This window comes from Bombus pyrosoma, linkage group LG14 (assembly GCF_014825855.1).
Source record: "Bombus pyrosoma isolate SC7728 linkage group LG14, ASM1482585v1, whole genome shotgun sequence".
NCBI lineage: Eukaryota > Metazoa > Arthropoda > Insecta > Hymenoptera > Apidae > Bombus > Bombus pyrosoma.
The window spans coordinates 7,686,698-7,712,740 of record NC_057783.1 but is presented as its reverse complement, the minus strand read 5'-3'; the positions used below and the strand labels follow the sequence as shown (position 1 = coordinate 7,712,740).

Below are 26,043 nucleotides of genomic sequence, written 5' to 3'. Positions count from 1 at the left end.
TGTTACCAGACACGATTTTCTGGAAGATCTAAAAAGTATGGAAAGAACGTTTCGAGCGACTAGAAATATACTTTTGAAGTTGCTAAAAGTAAAAACATGCTACATGTATTCTATCTTTATCCGTCTTGCAGAGTGTAGCTACGTTATTTTTCTAGATGGAAAAGCATAATTTTTGTCTATTAGAATAAATTACTTTCAGGTAGAGGATGCACTAAAACATTAAATGTGATATGTAATATTTCATTCTGCAATTTGGACGAGTTTGTAAGTAAAGTAGTTTCTTTTTGAATCTTTAACAATACTTGAAGATATGCAGAAATCTTACAGATACGCAGAATACTTGAAGACGATACATATCTATACCTACTCTTTCGAGATGATCTTTCTGTCTCTATAAAAAAATCAAGATAACGAAAGGTTAGTTACCACACGTATTCTCATATAACGAATACTTGTTTCCTGAAATGAAAACTTGAACAGTGCCTTAAGGTGAATCGATCGATTCAAACATGTATAACATATTCGCTATGAAACGAAGCAAATCATCCATTCCAACAAAGCAAACATTAATATTTAAGAACCAGAACGAAGAATAAAACATTCCGCTTCTCCCTTGTCTCGCTAATTTCATTCCTGATCCGCGATCTATATCTCTCGTGAATTAAAAACGAGATTTGCATTCAACCAAACACACTGCTATACATACAGTATTTCCATTGAAGCGATTCTCTGCTTTCGAAGCAGAAGCAGAATTTCGGTACTATACATTCAGCTATCAATGAAATCTCCAAAGCTTTTCAGTATTGTCTTTTTTGTATCCTGAATAAGATAAATGTATCGAAAACAATAGGTGGAGTAAAAAAACGAAATGGTATGAAATATTCATTGGAATAGCAGGAAGTACAGAGGGACAATCCATTTCGCCCGCTGCATATCGGTATATTTACAATCGGTAAACATTTTAATGCAACTCCAACAAAGACTCTACCAGGAAACGGGGATTATTAATCTCTGGACAAACGTTACTAACGAAAGACGAGCCGGGTTATGTACATAAATGTACGAAACAAGTGAAGTCGGGACAGTCTCGTTAAATAATCGATATCGTAGAATCGACGCGTGTTATCACACTATTTTTGAAATGTACAAAATTTCTAGCAATCTAAGATAATAATTACTTCATAGTAATGCGCTGTTATAGTTCAAATCAAAATGATCGCGAATTATTTCTGGACGTTTTTAGCTTTAGACGAAAAGCTCTAAAATTAAGCCTTCAATTGCTACGACATGTATATTTGGATAATACAAAGAGGAATTTGGAGAAATTTCATGGCATCGATTCTGATTCTCAAATAAATGAAACGTGTAAATGAGGTATAATAGAGGAAATAAATTCGCTTGTTCTCTCTAGTTTTCAAGTTTATCTCGCTTGCTAGAATATTCTAATATTTATAAATAAGAACGTAGATCTCTCGAATTCAAATTGGAAGGACAAGTTCATTCCATTACCACAAAAGAAACACGTTATCATAGGTCGACCAGCTTGAATCAAGATTATGCAAAGATTTCGAGGAAAATCGAGAAGAATGAAGAAAATACATAAATATAGTAAATAAGATTCACCTAAGTGAAAAAGATGGTTGCTCTTCAGACAGGTTTCGTTTGTTTCGTTCTAGACCACTTTTATGAAATCTCATGACGCGGTAAGAGGAACACAAAGAAAGGCCGAGTATCTTTGTCGTATTTAATGTTAATACGGAACAGAGTGATGCTATTTTCAAGCATAGAGAATTAAGTTCCAAGCAAATGGAATTGTCGTTTTAAAATTGGAGAAAGCTTTCTGCTATGTTCTCTTCGTTATTCCTATTATCGTTTCGCCTTTTCCTCCAAACCCATCCTTGGACAATCATACTAGCTTCTAAGATTTTATTATGGGATCATTACAAGAATAGAAATTCACTAATTGTATACATAATGTTTACCAAAATCTATATGAAACTATACTAAACATCGGATAGAAAAATATTCGAAATAAAAATAAATGTGATACATTTATGATTCGACAAAATTTCTTGCACTAATAAATGTAGAATATTATTTCATGAAAAATAGTAGTTACACTATTATGGTTTTCAACCAGCCAAATGTAACTAAGTATATACATATTTCCATCATCAAACCGTAATAACCAAATTCCGTATCGTCAACTTAAGGTGGTTATGAGTACGAAAAATTCCAGCCAATCTGGGTCACCACTATTGCATTTTATACAAAGCTATAGCAAATTTCCTAATACTTGTGAGCTAGTGTTGTATATCCAAGCTGCTACTGACAGTTTCTAGCTTTAATATTAAATTCTCGGGAATAGATTGACGACTATACATTATAACGTCGCCTATCTACAGCAAAAAAATAAAGCAGTTTGTAAGTTACAAACAAAGAGTTTGAAATTGTATTTAAACAGAAATAGAATTATTAAAGGAACACGTAAAGTCCATGAGACGGCTGTTCAGATTTGCAGGCTCAATTAAAAAGAAAGGGCCGGGGCTTCGTCGAAAATGAAAGAACGAAAAGATGAGAAGTGCTTGCGTTACGAAAGACCAGGAAGAAAAGAAAGGAAATGAAGAAGAACGGGGGAGGAAAGAGAAAGAGTAGAGGAGAGCATTCAATTTGCTGCAATCGTATTCGTACTTCCACACGAGTGTGGAAACGAATAAAAACGAAGGCTACCGAAAAAGACATGAAAAAGGGCCGGCTATTTGTTAATTAAATTCACTGAGATTATATGAAATTGAAATCCAACTACCGTTTTTCCTCTTTCTTTTCTCATAATTGAACAGAATGTGAACATTATTCGTCAGGAAATTGAGAGATTTTATGTTCCACGTTGAAGCATGTTTATTATAATTTAGATTTATGTAGTTGCAAGATCATGAAGGCTTTAGTATTTATAGTCTTTCACTTTGATGGATATTAAGTTCGATTGTGTTGGAAGGAAGAATATGGTGTGATTGAAAGGAAATTATTTTCGTTACCAATATCTCAAATAAAATATGGAGCTAACCGATTCAACTTTGAGTTACTTTGAAATCCATGCCTTCGGGAACCTCTCATTCATCGACTGACTGAATTGACTCATCTATAACTCTCTCCAAAGTTCGTCACCTCAAAAGCCGGGGTCAAACGCCTTTGGCTGTATCGGCACGACGTTTAATAATCTGTTGTCACATCCCCTGAACAGAATTTACCAATTAGAACGATTGAGAGGCTTCAATAGAGAAATGATATGTTTTTCCAAATATACCACGAATATATTCAAAAGAATTCGACGGGGTTCAAAAGAAAATTCAGAAGTTCAAGAAGAGAAAGTTCGCTTGATATAGGTGATGATTCTTGATAACTGGTGAACTTCATCTTTGGCTATTATTTTTGTCATAAACTGGCATTTAATATAAATTAACACAGTTCAAATATACCGTTAATATAAAACACTTATACTACTAATTTAAAAGAATTCTTTTCTTAATTTATAAATCCATATCACTAATTTCAAACAATTATACCATTAATTTATAACAGTACTCCGTTATTCTAAAGTGATCATACTATTAATTTTAAACAATTCTACCATTAATTTACTTTAAAATAATTATACGCTTAATCTATAACAATTATGCCGTTAATTGAAAACAATTCTACTACTAATTTAATATATGTTTAATATATTATATATTAACTAAATCTTTGAAATCTTTCAAGCGAAGTGTTATTTCTATTTAATTTCATATTTTAATTTTAAATATAGTACTTAAATTTTCATTTCACTGCATAAAATAAAATCGGTGCCAATGCAAAGTGGAGCTATTAGGTGACTATGAATGGAATTTAATTCCTCATGTCCTCTTAAAGTCGAGAAATCGCAGCATGTTCTTACATTCAAAGAAGCAAATGGATTCAAATCAAAGGCAGCGAGAGCTCGTCATCCAATTATGTGTGCTACTATTGGTAAGTTGCATGATCTGGTTCCTTAGGTAATGAATCCAATGTTCAAACATGATTATTTGAGTTTATATGCGAGCTTAATTCTTACAAGTTTTATCACACTTGTGTATACTTCAATAAATAACAATTTTTAATATTTTTATTGGATGATATTTGAAAGATCTCTACCCTCGCGTATAAACGTGACAGAGTCATTTAAAAATTTCATTTTTGTCTGAATGAGTTTCAGTTTATTATCATGACCTATAGTATTCTGTTCTTTCGAAAACATAATTAATAACATTATTTGACAATCAAATATAACGCGGGTACGTGTGTTTGATAGTTTTCCAAATAGTGTACCTTGTTCCCTTTAACAAATTATATAGTTAATTATTATTAGTAATGAAATATATTATTACGTATGAAGGATACATATACGAATAATACCAACGAACATACTAACGATCATATACGATAATATTAATTTACATATTATATTTTGATAGTAATCTTTACACTCGCATCCATATAGAAAAAGTCATATTAAAATCGTATGCATTGCAAACCTTCTCAATACCTGCAGATGGTAATTAAGAAATTTCAGTGTTCATTGCCTCTTCATTATCAAATAGTCTTCTGCTCCTAATAACATAAATAACAATTACTCACGAACCAAATATGTTACAAGCACGTATAAGAATCTTTTACGAGATCTATCCAATTCCCTGTCCACAATTTTAACATTATTTTACATTAGTTAAATTATTATTAGCATTAAATGAAGTGAAACAAAATTTGCTATAACGTAGGATAGATATTTTATCAATAAACAGAATTACTAATTTATGATATATGATGGGACCGTAGTTACCTCCCTATGGTAGATACCAGTAATTGGTATCGTTTTCCAAATATTAATATCTCTGAACACTATCGTAAATAATAGAGAACTAATATAAGTAATATTAATTTTAATGCGAGAAATACATTGCTATTTGTGTGCGTACGATACGCATATTAATATTTCCAAGTATCACTATTTGAAAAATGATATCAAACCAAGAACTACTTCTATACAATTCAGTCTAAATCATCCAAAATTTTTTTCGAAATATCAATAATCTAGACTAGACTAACGCTCCGCCTCGCCCTTGCGGGCAACTCCGTTAGCACCGTGGGACACCATAGGACACCATGGGACACCGTGGGACACCATGGGACACCATGGGACACCGTGGGACATCGCAGGATGCATGCAATTTAGCTTATTTAATCATAACATACATACACAAATATTACAAACGCGTTCCGTATAACGATACGCTTATCTGATTTAAAACATAAAAATCTCTTCTCTCTTTCCCTTCTTTATCATATAAAACAAATTCTTCTCACGACTCATCGGCTCGCGTTGGCTCAATTCTTTCCAATACTATGGCATAACGTACTACGTTCGCGCGTATTTCGAATTCGATGACTCCTGTTATTCACAAGTAGCTCCAAGAATACCTTTGTTTTGATGACTGCTCGCCGTTTGTATCGAGTCGCGAGAGTTGTCATCGCGCCAATGATGCTTGCGGAGTCCAGCCGGAGATCTGAGGCCCTGCCCGATTGGCACTTCGATGCTCGGACTGCGTTAGGATCTGTAATTCGATGTCCTTCGTAATCCTGTTCAGTGGGTTCCTCCCATCGGGAATGGACCCCGCTAGTTCCCTTGAGACATGCCTTTGTAATCCTGATCAGTAGTCCCTCCCACCGGAAGCCCCACTTGCTCAGTTGAAGTGTGTCAGATTACAGACCCGCGTGCTCGATCCTTAGCTGGGCCACCGCGAGATCATCGGTCGATAGCTTCGACAGTAGCTCGTGTAAGTTTCAAACGGCGAGACAGGAATCGAGAGATGAACAATCCTTGGAGCTACTACCTGGACTACTACCTGAAGCTACTACAAACCTGCGGTTATCACGTGCACGGAAATGCGTCGCGTAGGTTCGTTGGATCTTTCGAGAGATCGCAAACTCGTTCGTCCTCGGAGTGCCGTGATTTTTATTTTATCCTGATCGATCGCGTTTCTTTTTGCTTTGCTATTTTCAAGGGGAGTTTAAATAAAAGTCGTGCTTGAGTGATGAGAAAATTTGTCAGTGTCTCAAAGGATATTAGTATCGCGAATGTAAAACATCGGAATCTTCCTTTACGAGACACGACATAACGAATAAATTATGAAGTAGCTTCGTTTTCTTTCTTTCCTTCCAAGTTAAACAAATGTGTCTTTGATACCGAATGCTGCCAGCAGAATTATAGGCCCAATTATCGTAAAGATCTATGTAATTGTTGTACGGGAGGTAGATGTGTGACGTATGCTTCTTTTCTCAACTTTGTAAAGATTCATATAAACATTGTATGGAAGATATATGTACATTGTATACTGTGTACTTTCTGGTAAGCTTGTGATGGTGCGTGCTGTATGCTTTACTTGAAGCTTATAAAGATTCGTGTAAGCGCTAGGTGGGAGATGAATGCTTCGCAGCGTGTTCTACGAAATATCTATCTCTCTTTACACAGGTCCATGGAGTAGAGTCAGAACTGGACATTCTTGTTAACAGCTTGAATGCCGAGATTTATGTGTAATGTTGAGTGGCTCGTGGGCGGAGCTCATATGTAGTTACCTTCTCGTGATGAAGTCTGGTAATTGGCAGCGTTTTCCAAAGTTACAATCTTTACATTATTTTTATATCAATCGATCAGTTTTTGAAGAACGATACCACACCAGGAACTACGCAATCTACAGTACGGTGCAGATCATCAAAAATTCTTTTTAGAGTCTTTCGGTGACCTAGATTGGACCAATAACTCGCCATGGAACGCCATGGAAGGCGTAAATTTTAATTTTAATTAATTATAAAGTAGATAAACGTATGCCATAACTGAGGATTTATTGTGTAATCTTTGTAAAGATCTATGTAATCGTCCCGTAGGAGATAGATATTGCATGATGCATGCTTACTTTTAAGTTTCAAGTTTCAGGTCTTAGTTTTAACTCTCAGCTAGACAGCCAACTTGGGATGCATGTGTGTTATTGTTAGTTTTAATTAATCAGAAGACAGATAAGCACTCGTCGTGGCAATGCCGTGAGATATCGCGGAGACATCGTGGGATTTTAGTTTTAATTAATTTTAAGGTACATATATCCAGGCTAAATCTATTGTACACGTCTTTTGTACAAAGATACATCGTTTAACTTAGGGCAAAAAGTTGAAATCCTTCCTTTATCTTATTACGCTTTTAAATATCAAATTATTATATAAAACAGTTCATTTAGCAAAGTGTTTATAACTTTAGCTCTTTTTTAATTTCGCTCGAATTTAAAATTTCTGATACGAGAGACTGAAAATGGGGCTGCGATCTATGTAGTATCTACGTTTAGTTTAACTTCACCTTTAAGTAGCTTTTAGTTCCCAGATCTAGATTAAGTTAATTTTAAGCCTCATTGTTGGACGGCGAGAGCCAACGAACGAGGGACTTATTCTTTGTTTTAAGTCTTACTTTTAAACCTGAATCTTAAGCCTTAATTTTATACCACGTCCTTAGTCTTGTGCATTTGTTTTACTATAGCTGTGAAAATCAATGTAGTAGATCGATATATTTATCTATAGAAGCAAGTTTTTAGATTATTTATCCTTTTATTTAATTATTTATTAATTTGGGCGTAAATTTGAGTTATTTGTAAATTGCGTGGTGAGTTTCCAGGGCAAAAGTATGTGGGAAACTAAACTTCTATGCTTCGTTTACGGTTGCAGATTATCTTGTTCCATATTTTATTCGTAATTTCATAGAAAACCTTAGTTTTTATTTAAACCGCTACTATATCGAATCGATAATGTCGCATGTGACATGAAAATTATAAGGGGGTCAGGTGACACCCAAAACGTGGGACACAGAAAAGCATCGCATGTTTATGCTGTTCTTAGTGAATGCTAACGCTATTAAACTAACTAAATACTCAACAACCGGTAAAAAGGCGCGATCACTTTATCGACTGGCTTTTCACGTCACGCGAGAACTCACGAGCAATTGTTCTTGGAAAATACTTTCTTCCCTCGCTATTTATCCTGGCCTGTCTTTCATCATTGATAAATCGTGGTCGACCATAATATTCGATGGTGGAGAAAGACCACACGTGGGTGGACGATTCGTCGTCAGTTGATCGACGATGGTATCGATGAGAAACGCGTAACGAAAAGACAAATTGCTAACGAAATTGGAATATTCGACCTCTTGTTTCACGATTGAAAAAAAGGAGAAACTACTCTCAAAGAAAGAATTATATTATCTGAGTTATAAAACTAAACAGAATGGAAGATTTTCTGAAAGAAAAATAAGGCAAATCTAGCTAAAACTGGGTACCGGAAAATTAGGTACTATTATTTTTAAGAGAAGTGAAAATTTTCCTTATAGCATTATTTTTACCATTATTTTTTCCATCACCAAAATTTTTTACTTATTAATATAGCTAAATTATAATGATTTATTTGCTTATGGTTATTCTTATTCTCGGTTATACTTAAGTAGAAGATGACCAAATATATTCAGACCAAACCTTCGATGACTATGCATCCATCATTCATTGGAATAGTTTCAAATATTTTCGGCACCCTAGACCAAATACTAGTTATTTACCACCGTCCTAATTTATTTAAAAAAACCTTACCAGTGCTATATTAATCACGAAGAATGGTCTCTACGATTCTTTATTGGTTCATAGCCTCCTGGACCTGGATGTCGATCCAGAAAATATATTAATAGTAATTTTATTACTTTCCTTGTTTACATTCTTGATGCACGTGAAAGTTAACTGCAAAATGCAACTATACAGTAAAGAATTTAGATACCGAAGAATTATTATTATCCGCGATAGAGTAATGTTAAGTTATTCAGTATGGTGAACGTTCAATATACACGCGAGTAACGTACCGCTGCTGTGTTCTCATTGATTTTCAAATTGTTACTATATGTGGCGAAGTACATTGACAACCGCTAATTTCCCTGTCGTTGCAGATTATAATAAACTGCACCGGTTAATGAAACGTGCTACTGAAGAAGGAAATGTAAAGTATAATATAAGATGTATGTAAAATGCGCTATTATTTCCCTGGATGTTACATTTTTCTGCTCTAACGTGATTTGTTTCCTTGGGATTGTGAAAACAGAGAAGAAACGTCTGATATTTCGAGTGAAATTTTAGTATGCATTTTGCTGGCAATAAAGATAAGGCAACTGCGAGAAAGATGTCAAGTCTCAAAGGTACGATCACGAAGATGTCAGGTCTCATCGCTCTCACAATGCAGATATTTCTCAATTTTTTAATAAAGAGCTACGTAGCTCAACAATGAAATCACTAAATAAATTAAAAAGCTATCAAAAAGTCATAGGAGATACCATCAATGTTGGATTACACGTTACAGGGTTTAAAGAAAAAACATACAGAACACGAAGAATAAACATAAAATGATAAACGTGTTTTGATACGAATAAAGGATAAATCAATCAAAAAATCATCGAAAAACTAATAAATCAACGATCTCGTGATTAGTCTCGTTCTGGTATGTACACGTGTGAATCACGTGGGAAAAAAACACGAACAAAAGCTCTGATAAAAATTTATCACTATGTACAGGGCTTTTTAATCATTCAATCTGCGGTCATTAATAATCGAATCGAAAATCCACCGACAACTACGAACAAGCAGCGGTGTAAATGATAAAGTAGCTTACACTAAAATAGGTCAGCCAATCGGGTTAAAAGATTTTTCTTCTAATAAATACTTCAAAAAGGAAGTTAAACAATGTTATGGAACGTAATTATATCTGAATGTAGACATGAATTACCCTCTTTCTACAAAGGCTACTCGTGAAAAAGATTCACAAAGACGCGATGAATCCAACGAAATGGTGCTAATATATATATCACATTGAAATTATTGAAATCTAAAGACTTTGTAAATTGGACGTAATTATTTCCTGCGATTAACTCCATTGTTAATCAAAGAAACGTTCGTCCTAGAAAAATGCTCTGACGAGAAGAAAGGATGTAAGACACTAGCGAAAGATGCTGTCATGTGAATAAATTCCTTTAAACAAATACAATAGAGAAATAAATATAACAAATGAAATTATCTACGAGTTTACGGAGTCTAGAAACTTTTAGTGTATTTTTCTAGCAAATTTACGTACAATGTACATCTATCCATACCTTATGTATGAATCAGGAACATCAGTAATTTGTTTCAGAGCTTCCATCGCTAAAGAGTAATGCAAATCTGTCGCAAACTTCTATACACAGTACTTCTTATGTTTAATACTTTTTGAATAATAGCAATTTAACAATCTTAAGCGAATTTCTCAAAGGACTTTTGCTTTGTCAAAAGATCTTTTAGCATAGATGTAAATTTCGTTATACGCTGCTCTTTCTCCTGATAATTACTCTTTGAAAGCAACGATCCTGAATTTTTCATTGTGAATAGTAACAAACTCAAGTAACTAGGTAAAGCTACTTACAATGATTCAATGGACTTCTAAAAGAGGAAATAACTTTCCAACTTCTCTTACATTCTAATGGAAAATTTTACTTTTCCTTCTATTTCCTCCAATATATACTTGATTATTGTTTTATCTGTATATTGGTTGTATATCTACAGCATATTTTCCAAGAAAACGAAACAATGAAATATTTCTGCAATTCGATCGTATCTCTCCCCTAATTTCAATATTGTATAAAATAATTTATTGTATAAAATAATCTTAGACTTAAATAAAACTTTCCGTTAATATAACTAGCCTAAACATGTTTTGCATTAATCTTCCCCTGACTAAGTAATAGAGAATTTCTACGCCTACGTCGAGGTATTCTTCAATAATAATACTGATATTAATAATACTAATAATGATACCAATATTACATACAATAATTTTTTATATTGATATAATTAGTTTAAAAAAGTTCTCACGCTGATCTTTGCCTGAACAAATAACGAAGAATTCCTGTGACTACCTGAAAACATCCTTCATATTTCAATATCGTAGAAAATAACTTCAGTATTATAACTGATGTAAGAAACTTTCTACACCAATCTTTTCGCCTGGCCAATACCGTACGCTGTAACTCGCAGATTCTCAGCCTCTAAATAATATTGACTTTCAATTTACATTTCCAATAATTCAGTTCCATGTGCAGTTGTGCAGCAACCTATGCCCGCAACGTATGTCACGTACACAGTTGAACACGTGTTACGTGAACTGGTACTGTATAAAGGGTTGTAGGAGAACGGATTTGAGAGACGGCAGGAGAAACTGGAATACCGCCAACTTTCCATGTTCGATGATTTCACATTAAACTTTCAATGTACAACCGCGTCGCCGGATGTCGCGGGTAACGACAAACGAAGGTTTAGCAAAGCAGCGATAAACGGCGCATTTTATTAAACACCCATTCTACGAGAACATTACCATCGTTACATTATGAAGAAGACACTACGCGGAAGTTGTTCAATAAAAGCTATTCGCGTTTATAAAGAAGTAACAACTTCCTCAACTCCCGCGACAGAGAAACATTTTATGAAGAGCTCCAACAGGCGCTATTTCCACACGGACAATCTCCTGTGAACTATTTTGTTGTGCATATTTCAATGTTTGGCGATCGAGGATTGAAGATAATGGCGAAAAAGCCTTACGAACAACATTTTTATCCTACTGATTATTTCAAAACACGAACACCGATGAAACGATCGTTAAATGTTTACTATTTTAATTAACTGTATGTACATCTTTTACGAAAGATAATGTAAAAATTGTTATTTTCGTCTTATTTTCATTCATAAGAGAAGTATAGTTATAAGGACGTAGAAAATAAAGTAAAAAATATAGTATTACGAAAGAAGATATCCAGAGAAAACGACAGAACTTTCCGCAGGACCTAATACTTCACGGTTTGTCTGATCTAGACAGAGCGTTTCCCTTGAGATCTTATTCGAGATCTCCTTTCTCTCGTATACTTCAACTTGGATAAGTCAATCACATCCAGCAATGCTTTATTATAGTTTCCATTATAGTATTTGTAGTATTATAATATTACATTTTCATTAAACTTTATATTAATATGAATTAAGTTACTAAGCTTTCAGAGTTACTTTATGGTACTCTCACGTTAGTAAAAATCATCAGTAAAATTTGTCACGAAAAGCACAGAATACGAATAAAACAAACTAACCTAACTCAAATCTAACTTCAATTGTTGTAGTCGCGTATAATCCGATAATACAAACTGAAGATTGAAAAATGAAATAGATAGATACAAATTGAAAAAAACGCCTGATACGAAGCAATCCGATATAAAAATACATTGCTCGAAACAACCAGAGAATCACATTCCCAAACAAATGCAGAATATTAACCAATACCAAGAAAAAGCAAAATATAAACGTGACTTAGTTGTATTTGCGTTCTTACTTATTTTTGCATGATGTTTGATTCACATACGACACATGTTACATCTTTGTCAAGTGGTAAAAGTATTTAAATAACTAATTCTCTGATTATATTTAGCAACGTGTTTACGTTAAGGAAGCGTGTTATCGGAGACAAAAAAAATTCTGATAAGGTTACTCACATGTCTCTGATGGGCCGATGTAACGTGCGTAGCACACGTAATCCTCGTCAAAACGTTGACAAAAACCTGCACACACTCGGAGCACTGATCGCAGAGCACACCAAAAACCAGTTCACTTCAGTCGAATAATCGCACGATACATCTAGAAACTACGCCCTACGATCCCATCCAGGAGATCGAGAGAATATTACAGTCACTTGGTCTCCATCGTGTCGTTTCGTCTCGTCCGCGGCAGCTTTATAACAAGTTCATCCTCTCCTTCTTTTCTCTTCACCATTCCCTCCGCCACTGTTTATCTCTGCCTACAAAACAATATTTCATATATAGTAGTCAACATAGCAATCACATATGTTCATTATAGGTATATTAATATTATATGCATTAAAAAGAAAGGGAAAGAAAACTCGTGAAAAGAGACTATAATGCGCCGTCGCGACGCACACGTCTTTTTTATAGCGTCTGCAATAATTATACGCGCGAAAGAACGATCAACGCCAATGTCCTCATCGTTTCCCGCATGTAATACAGAGAATCATACATTTTCTCATTACAGTATTATCAAAATTTCAAAATGTTTTGTATAATACGTTCATGAAAAGTTTCTGTGAATGTTGATATACTTTCGTGAACCATTCGTACGTTCGTACGAATACAAGTAAAAAAATTTGTCAACAACGATACGACAGCAACGACACGTATCGCTTATCGTCTACAATAATAATACGCACGAAAACATAACAATAACATAATAATATATTTCAAAACAAAACACTTACTACGCGAGTATATATCTATGCGTTGAATCATTACAAGAGAACATTGAAATGAAAGATATTAGGAAAACAAAAATACGACAACTGACGACAACTGACGACAACTGACGACAACACACGCGTCCTTCGTTTATAATATATTCGAAGATGGAGAATGTTTCCCGCGTATCAACACAAGGGACTTACTATGTAGATCGTGTCCGAACGCCACGATTCCTGTACTCGCCCCACCGCAGGTTCCTGGTCGTTAATCGCGCCGCCCATCTCCCATCACGTTAAAACGCGCACCTCGAGAACGTAAGTCCAGAGAAAAATCGCGGAACGAGAATCGTTCCGCCGCGAGGTGGCCACGAAACGAGGTTAATAGCACTCGAGATCCTTCACACAGGCTGACTCCCTCAGACACGTCGTTCCTGATCAGCTGCACTAAAATTATCTACGCGAATTCGTCAGTATCCACGCGATAAGCAGCAGAGGGTAAACGAGTGTGTAGGATGAACGATTACGAGGCACAGGATATCCCCGTGAACGTCAATTTTCACCAACAGCAGGGACGGCACTTATAGTAACCCACTTTCCAGCGACATCGTTCTATTCCACTATGATTTATTTCAGAGATTCACGATATTCTTCGAAACATTTCTTACTTCCCGTACGATCATTCGTAACACGTATAAGATGGCACAGAGGTCGAATTCCACGTTCACGAATTTTCTCAATTTTTATCACCGTCACACTTCGAGACGACCAGCTGACAGCATCGGGGATTAACAGAAAAACAGCCCTCGCCTTGCTCCATTTAACGTCAACTTTTAAGAGATCATCTTCCAGGAATTATCTCTTCGTACACTGTTTACGATCGTCTCTCGATTCGAACGACAATTCGATTAACATCATGAACGATACAATTGGATGCGAAATACGAAAACAGGGAACGTGTAATGAGAATGGTGCACACATCGAATAACCTCGCGCAGCCAAAATGGTGGACGACACTCCCGTGTTCTGCTTTAACTCGGTCGCCTGCCGCGTCCTCTTCTTGCGGCTAATAATCGTCGATCGTTTAAACACAGCTCTTAGATAGAACCTAGTAACACAGGATGTCGGATAGAATCACACTATCGAACAGCGAGATGGAACGATGAGATATGATCAAAGTATAGAGTGCACTGGAACCGCCTTCTGGTGCACAACACAACACAGCACCTCCGTACATGTAAAGTGGACCACCCGGCTGGCGCCTTCTCGTATCTGTTTCCGCGATTACACGTCCGCTCACGAATGTCCGTCAGTGGTTAGGAAACGAGTCGTAAGGTCCAAAAAGGGCCTTGGCCCAGTCACCTGATCGTGGCGTGGAAAAAAGCTCCACGAAAGACGGCAGCGTCGACAGGCTCCTCGCTGAGGGCATTCCAGCGCAGGCAGGGTGGACCGAAACGAACGCAGCGCCATCTGCCGACTAAGCCATTCACCCGACGACTGGCATGGCCGCGCAACCAACCCTCGCGTCAATAACAATCCAATTGAACATGACGCGTGTTTTCGTCCCACCGTTCGCATCATGGCATACCAATGCGATCCTTTTTTCTGCTGGCTCTCATCATATCTAGAACGACAAAGAACCAACAAGATCGAAATGTTTTCGCCGCATCTGAAACTCCGCGTATTTTCGTGCGTTTTCGATTAACCGCGAACCAAACTGTAGGGGGCAGCTGCGCGATTTGGACTGAGCGCAACTTCGCATGGGAACCGCGACCCCACGGCGGAAATGCACGAGACCGTACGAAGCGCGGCTTCCTGAATAGTCTTGTCGAACGTCGAGACACCTGCGGGTGATATTGAGAAATTCGAACAGACTCTGCCGTCGATCGAAGGGGTGGACACTATCATATGGTCAGACAGTGACCTGTTAGTATAGAATGAAATAAATGGACATTCATTCACTATCATAAAATAAATATTAGAGTAAATAAAAATTTAATTTTCAACCAGTATTTTAATTTCCCAGCAGTTTTTCGTTTAATTGCAATTAATATTTTAGTATTTATTTAACAACTGCGTTATTGAGTTCGGTACCCGTAATGAGAATTTACTTTTATGTGTATAATTCCATTGAGTAAGTAAATGTATATGTATAGTTTATAAATAATAAATAGAGAAAGAGACCTGTTCAGCGAATTTATTACTATGCATGCATAGTCTCGTAACGTTTAAAATTCCAGTCACGCATTCCTTCTTCTTCTTCTTCTTCTTCTTCTCTGATGGATACCGAAAATTCCTCTTCCTTAGATACCTGAAACATTCGTTTAAGATCTTTTCCTCGCTCAAAAACGAAAAATATTTTTGTTTATTATTATTGAAAAGAGAAAAATAGTAATTAAAGAACAGATATTTATAATTAAATATATGCATTCTGTATATTTCTGAACCACGAATGTATAAAAATCCATAATCCAATAAACGTAATATTTGTTCAATGTATTATGCATCAGAATTTTGTTAACATTTAAATATGACATATAAAGAAAAAAATAATGAAAGATTAAATCCGATGAGGCATAAAACTCTACTAATAACACATACTGGTTCTTTGATCATAGACCGGAGATAATTTAACTCGTTATCCTTTTCCAATTGCCACTGCCTACACTCTTGACATCTTCTATAATTCAATAACCAAAATCCAAGATAAGTGACAGGATCGCAAGGTTTTCTTGCTACAATTTCCTTGATTCCCATCTTCAATGGCAACTTAAAATACTTTCTTAACCATTTACCATCAAAAGATAGTTCTACTTCATCTGTTAAACTTATAGAACATAGTGTTTCACTTTCTTCTTCTAGCATTTTTTCTTCAGTATCATCTTATAATATAATGTAATCATATAATGTAATTATCTTATCATAATATTAAGTGTTATCTACTTTTCCAATACTTCATGATATACTAACAGTGAAATTAATCATCGTAAATGTACCTGAACGTATGATATTTAACTTATTACAGACTTTTGTAAGAGTTTCATCAACTTTTTTATCATTATCGTCGTAATCTTTAGAAGTTTTCTTAATTTCATTATTCATTTCGTCACATCTCCCTGAGATTGTAATTAGAGGTAAACAACCTAATTGACTACGAGTTGAATGCAGTATCGTCAACATCTCTTTCGCCGTTACTCTACTGGTGACATTATAATACACAGCTTAATTGTACTTTTTATGATAAAATAAAAATAAAATATGCCATTTCATCCAGTGTAGATTAATATAATTAATTTTAAACAATTAAACCACTATCTGTCCATGCTAAAATTATCCAAATTGACTTCATTTTACCTTTTGTTCCCATGAATGTAAACTTTCTGTTCAATTTTCTTCGCAAAAGAGTTTAAAGGATCTGGAATACTTGTATCGCTTGACAGAGACTGGCCTTTTTTCATTTTGGCCGATCTTTATTCTGAAATGTATAAAATGTTTTAAAAATTAATCAAATAAGAAAAGATTTAATATAATTAATTATCGAATTTAATTACGACTATGAACATTATTTACATGTATATACATTGAATTTGCAGTGAAACAAGGTTGAATCGCAATTTTCGCTTAACCAATTTAATACCAATCTCATTTAACAAATATATAAGGTGAACTTAATATAAAAATGTTATAACTAGTTTTCTCAAGAATTACTATAAATATTCTTTTTAGAAGAAAATTCTACCCATTTTATAAAGAAATTAATTAGACGTGGAGAGACTCTTGTTACTTCCACTGTTATCTTCTCTGATTCTTAAGAATACATCTCATAACACCTTGCATAATGTCTACAATTGATAAACTGACTTGAAACGCGCCCGTACGTCAATTTTTGCATATCAAATGATTGTGATCGTACTACAGTGTTCTTAAATTATACACTGTATCCACGACGATACCAGCTTCACACATCAGTCTTCCATGCGTCTGCAATAAATTTCGAAACAGTAGTTCTTAATATTAGCTATTTGTGACGTGATGTTGCGATAACGGTGCAGAACTGCCAATCACTGCTAATGAATGTTTACGTGATCTGATGTTTTTCAGAAATTTCATACCGTATTCCGATTCTAACCAGATGAATATAATCAAAGATAAGAAAAATGTAACCACAGAAATTTCCAAGATAAGAGCTTTTTCATGCACCCACGCTGAAAAGACAAACACATGTGGCATACATAAGAATCAAACTTTTACACACGGGGCATAAATATATCAAGGATCTTATCGGGATGCAAATCTTACGATCTCGACTGGTGTCTTCCTGCTATAAGTTTCATGAATTATATGAGTCAGTTCGGATAATTTCATCCAACCTGGCAACGCAACCATTACATCCTGCACATCTCGTCTGGTACCAAGAATCAAGATGTCTATTGAAAATCCAAAGAAAGATGCGGATAAAGAAATCACGATCTGGCCACAGTGGCTAGCCACGTGTACACGTAAGTATTACTAAAATAAATTTCTAGTCGATGCTTAAACTTGAGAAGAACCTGGCATTTAGAAAGGGAAAATCGTTGTCTGAAAGTTCACTAACGCGATGTTTGCATTAAACTTGATCAAGACGATTTAATACAATCTCTGGTGTACATCAAAATACGCCGTATACCGTACATCAAGGTGCCTATATAACCTATGTCTATGAATGAGCTAATGAAATTACTCTCGCATCCGTTGACACAACTGTTTCATGGCCGTTTGTGACAGTCAGCTTAGCTGTTATCGGAAGTGGTCTCGCGAATGGTTGGGCATCGCCGTACTTGGCTCAACTGACATCAACGGAAGCGAACATACCTTTGAAACTGACAGATACTGAAGCGTCCTGGGTAGCCTCCCTTTTAAATCTTGGTCGCCTGGTTGGGGCTTTGCTCAGTGCACTGTGTCAAGGTAAGACCGTTTCTTCATTATCAGAAAGAAGATTCGTCTGGCCAGATCTACTAATTTATCCTCTCCAGTCACATCATAAAGACATATATGACCTTGAAAATTGTGTCTAATATATTCCTCCGAATTTAATACTAAATACTTGTTTCATTTAGATTGTTCAGTATACCAGAAACGTCCGATAACTTTGATAAACACATATGTAGTTAGTAGTTGACCCGATCGATACTCTCTTGCAGCACACGTCCAAGTGACCAAGCAAGGCAAACAATGGTGATCAACATTGTTAATCGAGAATTGAATAAGAACAAGGCAGCCACGACTCAGCACTCGTAGAAAAACATGATACGAAATTGTGGTAGGTAAAAAAGTAAACGCAGGAGAATAATTGTAATATCGATAGAGAATCGTTGATAGAGAATCATTGAGAAATGCATTTCCGATCTTTAATCAATGATTTAAAGGAGATGTAAAACAACTCGATTAAAAATCTCCGCTATATATATGACTGAGTGATATGTGACTGAGTTGTGGTGATCTTGTTCTCAGGTAAATGTAGCTTTAACATATCACAACATCATCTTCAGAGTATATTGGACGAAAAAGAGTACTTCTGCTTGGTGGGGTACCATTGACCGCAAGCTGGATATTCAGCATTTGTGCTACATCAGTCATGTGGCTCTACATCTCTAGATTCTGCTCGGGAATTGGTTCGGGAATGATGTGGGCTGCATTGTCCTTGTATCTAAGCGAAATTGCCAATCCGAAAATTCGTGGGTCACTGGTAAATTCTTTAACTCTTATATCTTACAATACATAAGCGAAATGAATAAAAAATACTTTATGTTATTGAGACAACTGTTCATAATTTTTATCAAGGAGTATCGTCTAAACTCCTATATCATATATCAATTAAATTAATTAAGGCGGTCTAAAGTAATATCTTAAAATAACCTTCTTTTTATCTATATGAATATTTTGAATAAGATTTCTTATCCGATAAAGCTATAACTGTGGTCACGTCTTCAGATATCCATGAACGTGAATGCATCTTCCGTTGGTATGTTCTTGGGCAATGCAATGGGTCCTTATCTGTCCATGGAGATGTTCGGGTACGTGAGCCTCGTTCCGAGTATCCTCTTCATGATCCTCTTCAGTTTGATACCCGAATCACCCTACCATTACCTCCTACACGGAAATATCGACAAGGCTGAGGCATCCTTGAAGTGGTTTAGGCGAGAATCTGACGTCAAAGCCGAGATGCGAGATCTTCAAGAATTCGTCGACGGAGCTGAAACTAATATTTTCCTAAAGTTGAAGGAGTTCCTCATGCCAAGTACTCGACGATTTTCTTTTTTACTTCAAATATTCCCAGAAAAGTTAACGACGGAAGAATTCATCGTTTACAAGAGAAGAAGTTTAATTTATTCCAGAAATTCCGTGTTTCGTTACTAACACTTCGTCCCGATATAGTTATTAAATATTTGAGATTGTTTCCGCGAAAATTAATATCGTCAAGTTATACGTTCGTCAAACCTATTAAACATGGTATTTCTGATAGTTTAGTTTCCTCTTACGATTTTCTCCAAACTAATCTCGAACAACTTTAGTAAGCTTCGTGCCCCTTTCTGTTCTCTTCGTAATGAAAATTTTAAGTACCCAACTTAAGGAACTAATAACGAACGAAACGATCAATCCCGAATTTTTCTCTATTTTATTTCAGGTAATTTAAAGAAACCTCTCGTCATAATTGGTGTCTACGTGTTCTCCTACGTAAGTGGACACAGTGCACTGAGCTCTTACGCAGAAATAATCCTGATAAAAAGCAGAATTGCCGTAAAACCAAGCTTAATAGTGACGATCCTTGGATTCTCTACAATCATAGCTGGCTTGGCATCTATGTTTCTAGTTGACAAATTTGGTAGAAAATGTTTCTTGATAATGTCTGGTATAGGAACATCGATATCCTTGGCACTTTTAGGGTTGCATTTTCATCTCCTTTCATTAGAATACGATCCTAACAGCTTGACGTGGTTACCAATAGTCGCGTTATTAACTTTCAATCTCTCCATGTCTTGTGGATTACAACCGATTCCAAGCACACTTTTAGGTGAAATGTTCACTGCAAATATGAAAAACATGGCCTCTTTATTCGTGAGCTCCAGTAACGCTCTGCTTTCTTTCGCGAGTGCAAAATCTTATCAACCTTTCCTAGATTTAGTCGGTGACAAATTTGTATATTGGACTTATAGTATTTGTGTGTTATTTTCCGCGCCATATGTCTATTTTTTAATCCCGGAAACGTCGGGAAAGAGCCTCATAGAAATCCAACGATCGATAAAAAAGTGATAGCGCATTAAACTCTTCTTTCAATTTCACAACAGCTTTACCTTGCCTAAAAAAGATAGATCATTGTAAGATGAACAAAAATCATAAGACTATAACTTGTACTATTTATAAAATGCAAGTTAATTGTAAGCTATTGTATACTTATTTTAAGACACATTCATCCTTTGTAATTTTTCATTCTATTATTTCATCATATATTTTGACAATATATATATACAATATATCCATAAATGAACTAAATTTGTTCAAATATGTTATGTATTATTAAGTATTAACTATCATACCTTTCATACTTCCATAAAACAAAACTTTATTTTTTACAATAACGATACCAAGGGAACGCGCAAATGCAGACTAACTTCTTCATACAGACTCTCCTAAACAATCTATTACTATACGACGTTTGCTACTAACATGGTTAGAGTTTCAACGTTAGAAGAACGTCGTTCCTACTACTTACAGCATCAATTATTAATCAGATGATAAATCGAAAATAAACGAAATAAAAAAGAATACGTACAAAATGATGACATCAATATTGAAAATACTTCGATTGAAGGGGCAGAACGAATAAAACCGTATATTTAAGTATCTACTCTATAATATCGTTATAAAGAATTCCCTGCCGCAAAACTTTGTTAAGACATATACGAGGAAGGGTTTTACTCGCGGACACGCACCCAATTTCACATGAGGGGAGAAGATGAAAGAGCTATCTACTACATTCGACTACTACATACTACCGAATAAGATCTTCTGCAGCATAGTTGGAATATGGCCTATCGAAGAAAGTTCAACATGTAGCAAAATATTTGCGTATTTCCGCTTAATAGTATCATTAATTGCAATCAGTAATTTCTTCGTGCCCGAGATTATGGCCGTAGCGTTCTATTGGGGCGATATGGAAACCGTAATAGGTAAGTTTTAATAGAATTGACTCAAATTTGTCATTTTATTTTCTGGTAGCGTAACCAATCAATATATCTTCTTGAATTAGGGATAGGAAGCAATTTAATGTCAGCCACGCAGTTATTCTTTAAAATGATCTATTTAGTAGCGAGAAGAGAAAAAGTATACAGACTTTACAACGAGATACGTATTCTATGGGATTCTACCGATGATCCTAACGAAAGGAAATCTTACGAGCAAATCGCTTATCGGGCACGGATTGTTACGATCACTTTTTCTTCCTGCTTCCTATGCAATCTAACCACCTTCTCGATTGCTACGATTACCGATTATTTTAGATTTGCATACAACGGCAACAACACTAACGACAAGCGACATTTACCTTTTCTTGTCTGGTAAAGATAATCCTTCTCCACTTAAACTTCTCTCGTCGTTAACCACAAAAAAGATGGAAAAAGATATTACGATATTTAAATAAAATATTATGGTTAATCTAGCTATAAAGAAGGACTTAATTACAATTGTTCTTTTTAACTTACTATACCTAATGTCACTGTTAGGTACGGCACAGACATCTCGGCATCTCCCAAATTCGAAATCGCTTTCGTTGGTCAAATCATGACAGCCATGATTGGACTTTCAGCAATCACTGCCATAGACTGTACGTTTATGACTATGATTCTACACGTGTCTGGACAATTTATACTTATCAAGACCTGGATTAATAAAATTGGATTTGAAATGAATCGTAAATCTATTGACATGGACAAGTTTGAGGAGGACCTATTTAAATGTATTCGTCATCACCAACGAATAATACAGTAAACATTTTTCTACTTCCAATCTCTTTCTTCTCGCAATTGCATTAATCAACTTTTCTCCTCCCCTATTAATATATTTCTTTAAATTCTTTTCATTTCTGCTTCTGACGATGCTACTACTTTTATACAGCGTAGTAAATGATGTGAATAATTTGTTAACACCCATCATTTTCATGCAACTTCTTACGAGCGGACTAGAAATTTGTTTAAGTGGATACGCAATGCTCGATAACGGGACAAAAATTACCGATATACTGAAATTTACATCTTATTTTATTTCCGTGACGGTACAACTACTTTTATGGTGCTGGCCCGGTGAAATCCTTGTCCAAGAAAGTCAAGAAGTTGGGCAGGTGGTTTATTTCAGCGTACCATGGTACAATTTACCTCCAATTTATCGAAACCACGTTTGCCTTATGATAATTAGGGCACAACAATATTGCAGCATCACAGCATTAACTTTCAAAGTGTTGTCTATTCAAACATTAACGGCTGTAAGTAATCATTTACTTATTCTAAGAAAGAGATATGCAACAGGCCAGAAATGGCCAAAATATAAAACTCTGTGTTAATATCAAGAAAAATCAATTTCTGCAAAATCAAAATAAAAATATGAACATTAAAATATAAATTTGATTTCAGGTATTCAACACAGCTACCTCGTATTTTACCGTGTTACAACAAATGCAACAAAACTAAATTCCAACGAAAACAGTCAAATGTTCATCTATAGCGTAGTACCCTCGTACGACAGTTCAAAAAGTAGTCTGTAAAAGAAAGTGTAAATTTCTAAGTCATATTGTATGATATTCTATAATCGAATGTAGATATTACTCATAGATTGTTATCCTTTGGGATTTTACAGATGCATTTCCTTGAAATCTTCTTTCATTGAAATAATTATAAACTTTTAATTTATTCATATTCTTCTTCTGAACGTTGACGATTCCAAGCACATTTCTAGGTAGAATTTTCACTAATTTCGAAAATCTCATGAACATAATCCTTCTGCTCGAGAATTCTAACAACACTTGCTTTATTTTTATTACGTTATATCTCATTATATTAGCGAAATTGAATTAAAAATAGACTAAAATAATTTAAATATGTTATTGCTAAGAACTGTTCCTTATTGTTTCTTTGAAGATAATATCAAAAAGAAGTAGAAACGAAGACAAATTCTTCTATACTGTTTCTTTCAACAGTCTTCTATACTGTACTTCGACTTTGTATATACTAAACATGATTCAAGATTCAACTATGTTACATAAGAAACCATTATATCCATCTAGGTAATGTCCCCTCTACTTACAATATAGACTATTCATCAAACTACAAATTAGAAATAAGAGGGGGCAAAATAAAGGGGGACATATTGCAGAATAACATTAATATTGAATATGCGTCGAGTGAAGGGAAAACGGAAATAAATCCTTATATTTTAACGTCTGGTCTATAATATTGTCATAAAGAATTCTCTACCGGAAAACTTTGTCAGGACATACGAGACACGGTTTCATTCGTAGACACGCATCCAATTTCGTATCAAGGGAAAACATGAAAGAACTATCTAACACATCGATCGATTATTACTTACTACCAAATAGGATCTTTTGTAGTATGGTTGGAATGTGGCCTATCGAAGAAAAAAGTTCGACGTGTAGNCAAAATATTCGCATATATCCGCTTGATATTGGCACTAATAGCAATCAATAGCGTTTTTGTGCCCGAAATTATGATGATAGTATCGAGTTGGGGCGATATAACGATTCTAGCAGGTAAGCCTCAGTAAAATTGACTTATATCTCACATTTCTTTGAACAAACTACTATCTTGTGACAGCCTATTAAATTAAATTCCTTCTCGAATTAGGAGTAGGATGCGTTTTAACCACGGTCGGACAACTGTTGTTCAAAATGATTTACCTAATAGTGAGAAGAGAAAGATCATACAGACTTTACTATGAAATACGAAGTTTATGGAACACTGCTAACGATTCGAAGGAAATGCAGTCTTACGTAGAACTCGTTTATTGGGCACGAATCTGTACGATAGTTTTTTATTCGTCCTGCATGTGCAATGTGATCACTTTCTCCATTGCTGGAGTTGTTGATTATTTTAGATTCGAATACAACGCAAGCAGTACAGATAACAACCGACATTTACCCTTTGTTGTCTGGTAAACATCATCCTTTTGTACTTATATTTCACACAAAGTAAAATGAATAGAAATATATCTGCTGCAATATTTAAATCATAAAATATTTGTTATCGATAAGGATTATCTTATTTTATTTAGGTATAAAATTTATTATTTCTACTTTTTATTATACTTAATCTCATTATTAGGTATGGTACAGATATTTCAGCATCTCCTAAATTCGAAATCGCTTTCATTTGTCAAATTCTATCATCTATGGTTTGCGCTACTACAATCTCCGGCTTGGATGCTTCATTTATGACCACGATTTTGCACGTGTCTGCTCAATTTAGACTAATCAATACCTGGATCAGTAATATGGGAATTGAAATAAATTGCAACCCAAATCACACGCGAAAGATAAAGATAGAACTAATGAGATGTATTCGCCATCACCAACGAATGATACAGTAAATATTTTCCTACTTCTATCCCATTGTATTTGCAATTTTATTAATCAATTTTTTTCTATTAATATTTTTTATTACCGTTAAATCATACCGATACCTGTCCAATTTGTATCTTTGACAATACTACTACTTTTATACAGTGTGGTGAACGAAGTGAATAATTTGTTAACACCCATCATTTTCATGCAAATTCTTACGAGCGGGATAGAAATTTGTTTAAGTGGATATGCAATGCTAGATAGCGGGACAGCAAAAGCCGATCTAGTGAAATTTATATCTTATTTCATTTCCATGGGAATACAGCTCTTATTGTGGTGTTGGCCTGGTGAAATTCTCGTTCGAGAAAGCCAAGACATAGGGCATGTAGTTTATCTCAATGTACCGTGGTACGATTTACCGCCAATTTATCAGCAACATCTTTGCCTTATGATTGTTAGGGCGCAACAATATTGCAGTATTTCTGCATTAACTTTCCAAACATTGTCTATCCATACATTGACAGCTGTGAGTAATTTAATCGAAATATTGAATTGTGTTGAATTTAAAAAATAATATTTTTACGTCGACAAGAATTAATTCTTACGAGATTAACAAGCAGAGAAGTGAAGATTTAAAAAATTTGATTTCAGGTATTCAATACAGCTGCCTCGTATTTTACTTTATTACGACAAATACAAGAAAAGTAAACTTCAAAGAGATGAGGAAGACAATCTATGATTTCGCTCATATTAAATACAATTCCCCTATAAAACAGTTGGATGTACATCCATAAACGCGTAGCATCTTCGTACAATTAGCTTGTAATTAACGAAAAGAGTAAATTTTCATTTCTTAGCGTACCTGATATTATTTTTCAGTCAAATGTAGATTTTCTTTTATTCAAGCAATTCAGTTTCTGTCAAGATTATTTATGTTATTTACATTACATGAAGTTTACGTAGAACTTCGACATAATATCCATTTTATTGATTTAAATCGATAAATTACAGCTTTCCAAAATACTACGGATTCTATCTTC

The 26,043-nt window shown here is 35.0% G+C and overlaps 3 protein-coding genes and 1 pseudogene across 8 annotated transcripts in view; 3 read left to right on the top strand and 1 right to left on the bottom strand.

The window, feature by feature from the left end:
* LOC122574545 (inactive rhomboid protein 1) overlaps positions 1 to 15,118 on the bottom strand; it is a 285,478-nt gene extending 270,360 nt beyond the window's left edge. For all 6 annotated transcript variants that reach the window (XM_043742237.1, XM_043742238.1, XM_043742241.1 and 3 more), the window contains exons 1-2: positions 13,603 to 15,118; positions 12,644 to 12,945 (exon numbers count right to left, since the gene is read on the bottom strand). The gene's annotated coding sequence lies outside the window, so the exon portion shown is untranslated. The remainder of the gene's footprint in view (positions 1 to 12,643; positions 12,946 to 13,602) is intronic.
* Positions 15,119 to 17,750: 2,632 nt separating this feature from the next.
* Positions 17,751 to 20,883, top strand: LOC122575279 (facilitated trehalose transporter Tret1-like). Its single transcript, XM_043744008.1, has 5 exons — positions 17,751 to 17,894; positions 18,160 to 18,339; positions 18,924 to 19,120; positions 19,366 to 19,672; positions 20,060 to 20,883. Exons 1-5 carry the CDS (start codon positions 17,819 to 17,821, stop codon positions 20,683 to 20,685), a joined length of 1,386 nt encoding a protein of 461 aa, XP_043599943.1. The 5' UTR covers positions 17,751 to 17,818; the 3' UTR covers positions 20,686 to 20,883.
* A 505-nt stretch (positions 20,884 to 21,388) lies between these two features.
* Positions 21,389 to 23,196, top strand: LOC122574560 (odorant receptor 67c-like). Its single transcript, XM_043742265.1, has 5 exons — positions 21,389 to 21,602; positions 21,683 to 21,989; positions 22,155 to 22,415; positions 22,546 to 22,909; positions 23,058 to 23,196. Exons 1-5 carry the CDS (start codon positions 21,389 to 21,391, stop codon positions 23,112 to 23,114), a joined length of 1,203 nt encoding a protein of 400 aa, XP_043598200.1. The 3' UTR covers positions 23,115 to 23,196.
* A 776-nt stretch (positions 23,197 to 23,972) lies between these two features.
* On the top strand, positions 23,973 to 25,796 carry LOC122574562 (annotated as a pseudogene).
* Positions 25,797 to 26,043: the final 247 nt, after the last annotated feature.

Bases quoted from the DNA above. Each gene is read 5' to 3' on its own strand.
- LOC122574560 (XM_043742265.1), top strand. From the start codon at position 21,389: ATGAAAGAGCTATCTACTACATTCGACTACTACATACTACCGAATAAG. The intron at 21,990-22,154 runs GTAAAGATAATC...TGTCACTGTTAG, and splicing joins CATTTACCTTTTCTTGTCTG to GTACGGCACAGACATCTCGG. The intron at 22,910-23,057 runs GTAAGTAATCAT...ATTTGATTTCAG, and splicing joins CTATTCAAACATTAACGGCT to GTATTCAACACAGCTACCTC.
- LOC122575279 (XM_043744008.1), top strand. From the start codon at position 17,819: ATGTCTATTGAAAATCCAAAGAAAGATGCGGATAAAGAAATCACGATC. The intron at 17,895-18,159 runs GTAAGTATTACT...CGTTTGTGACAG, and splicing joins GTGGCTAGCCACGTGTACAC to TCAGCTTAGCTGTTATCGGA. The intron at 18,340-18,923 runs GTAAGACCGTTT...CATCATCTTCAG, and splicing joins GCTCAGTGCACTGTGTCAAG to AGTATATTGGACGAAAAAGA.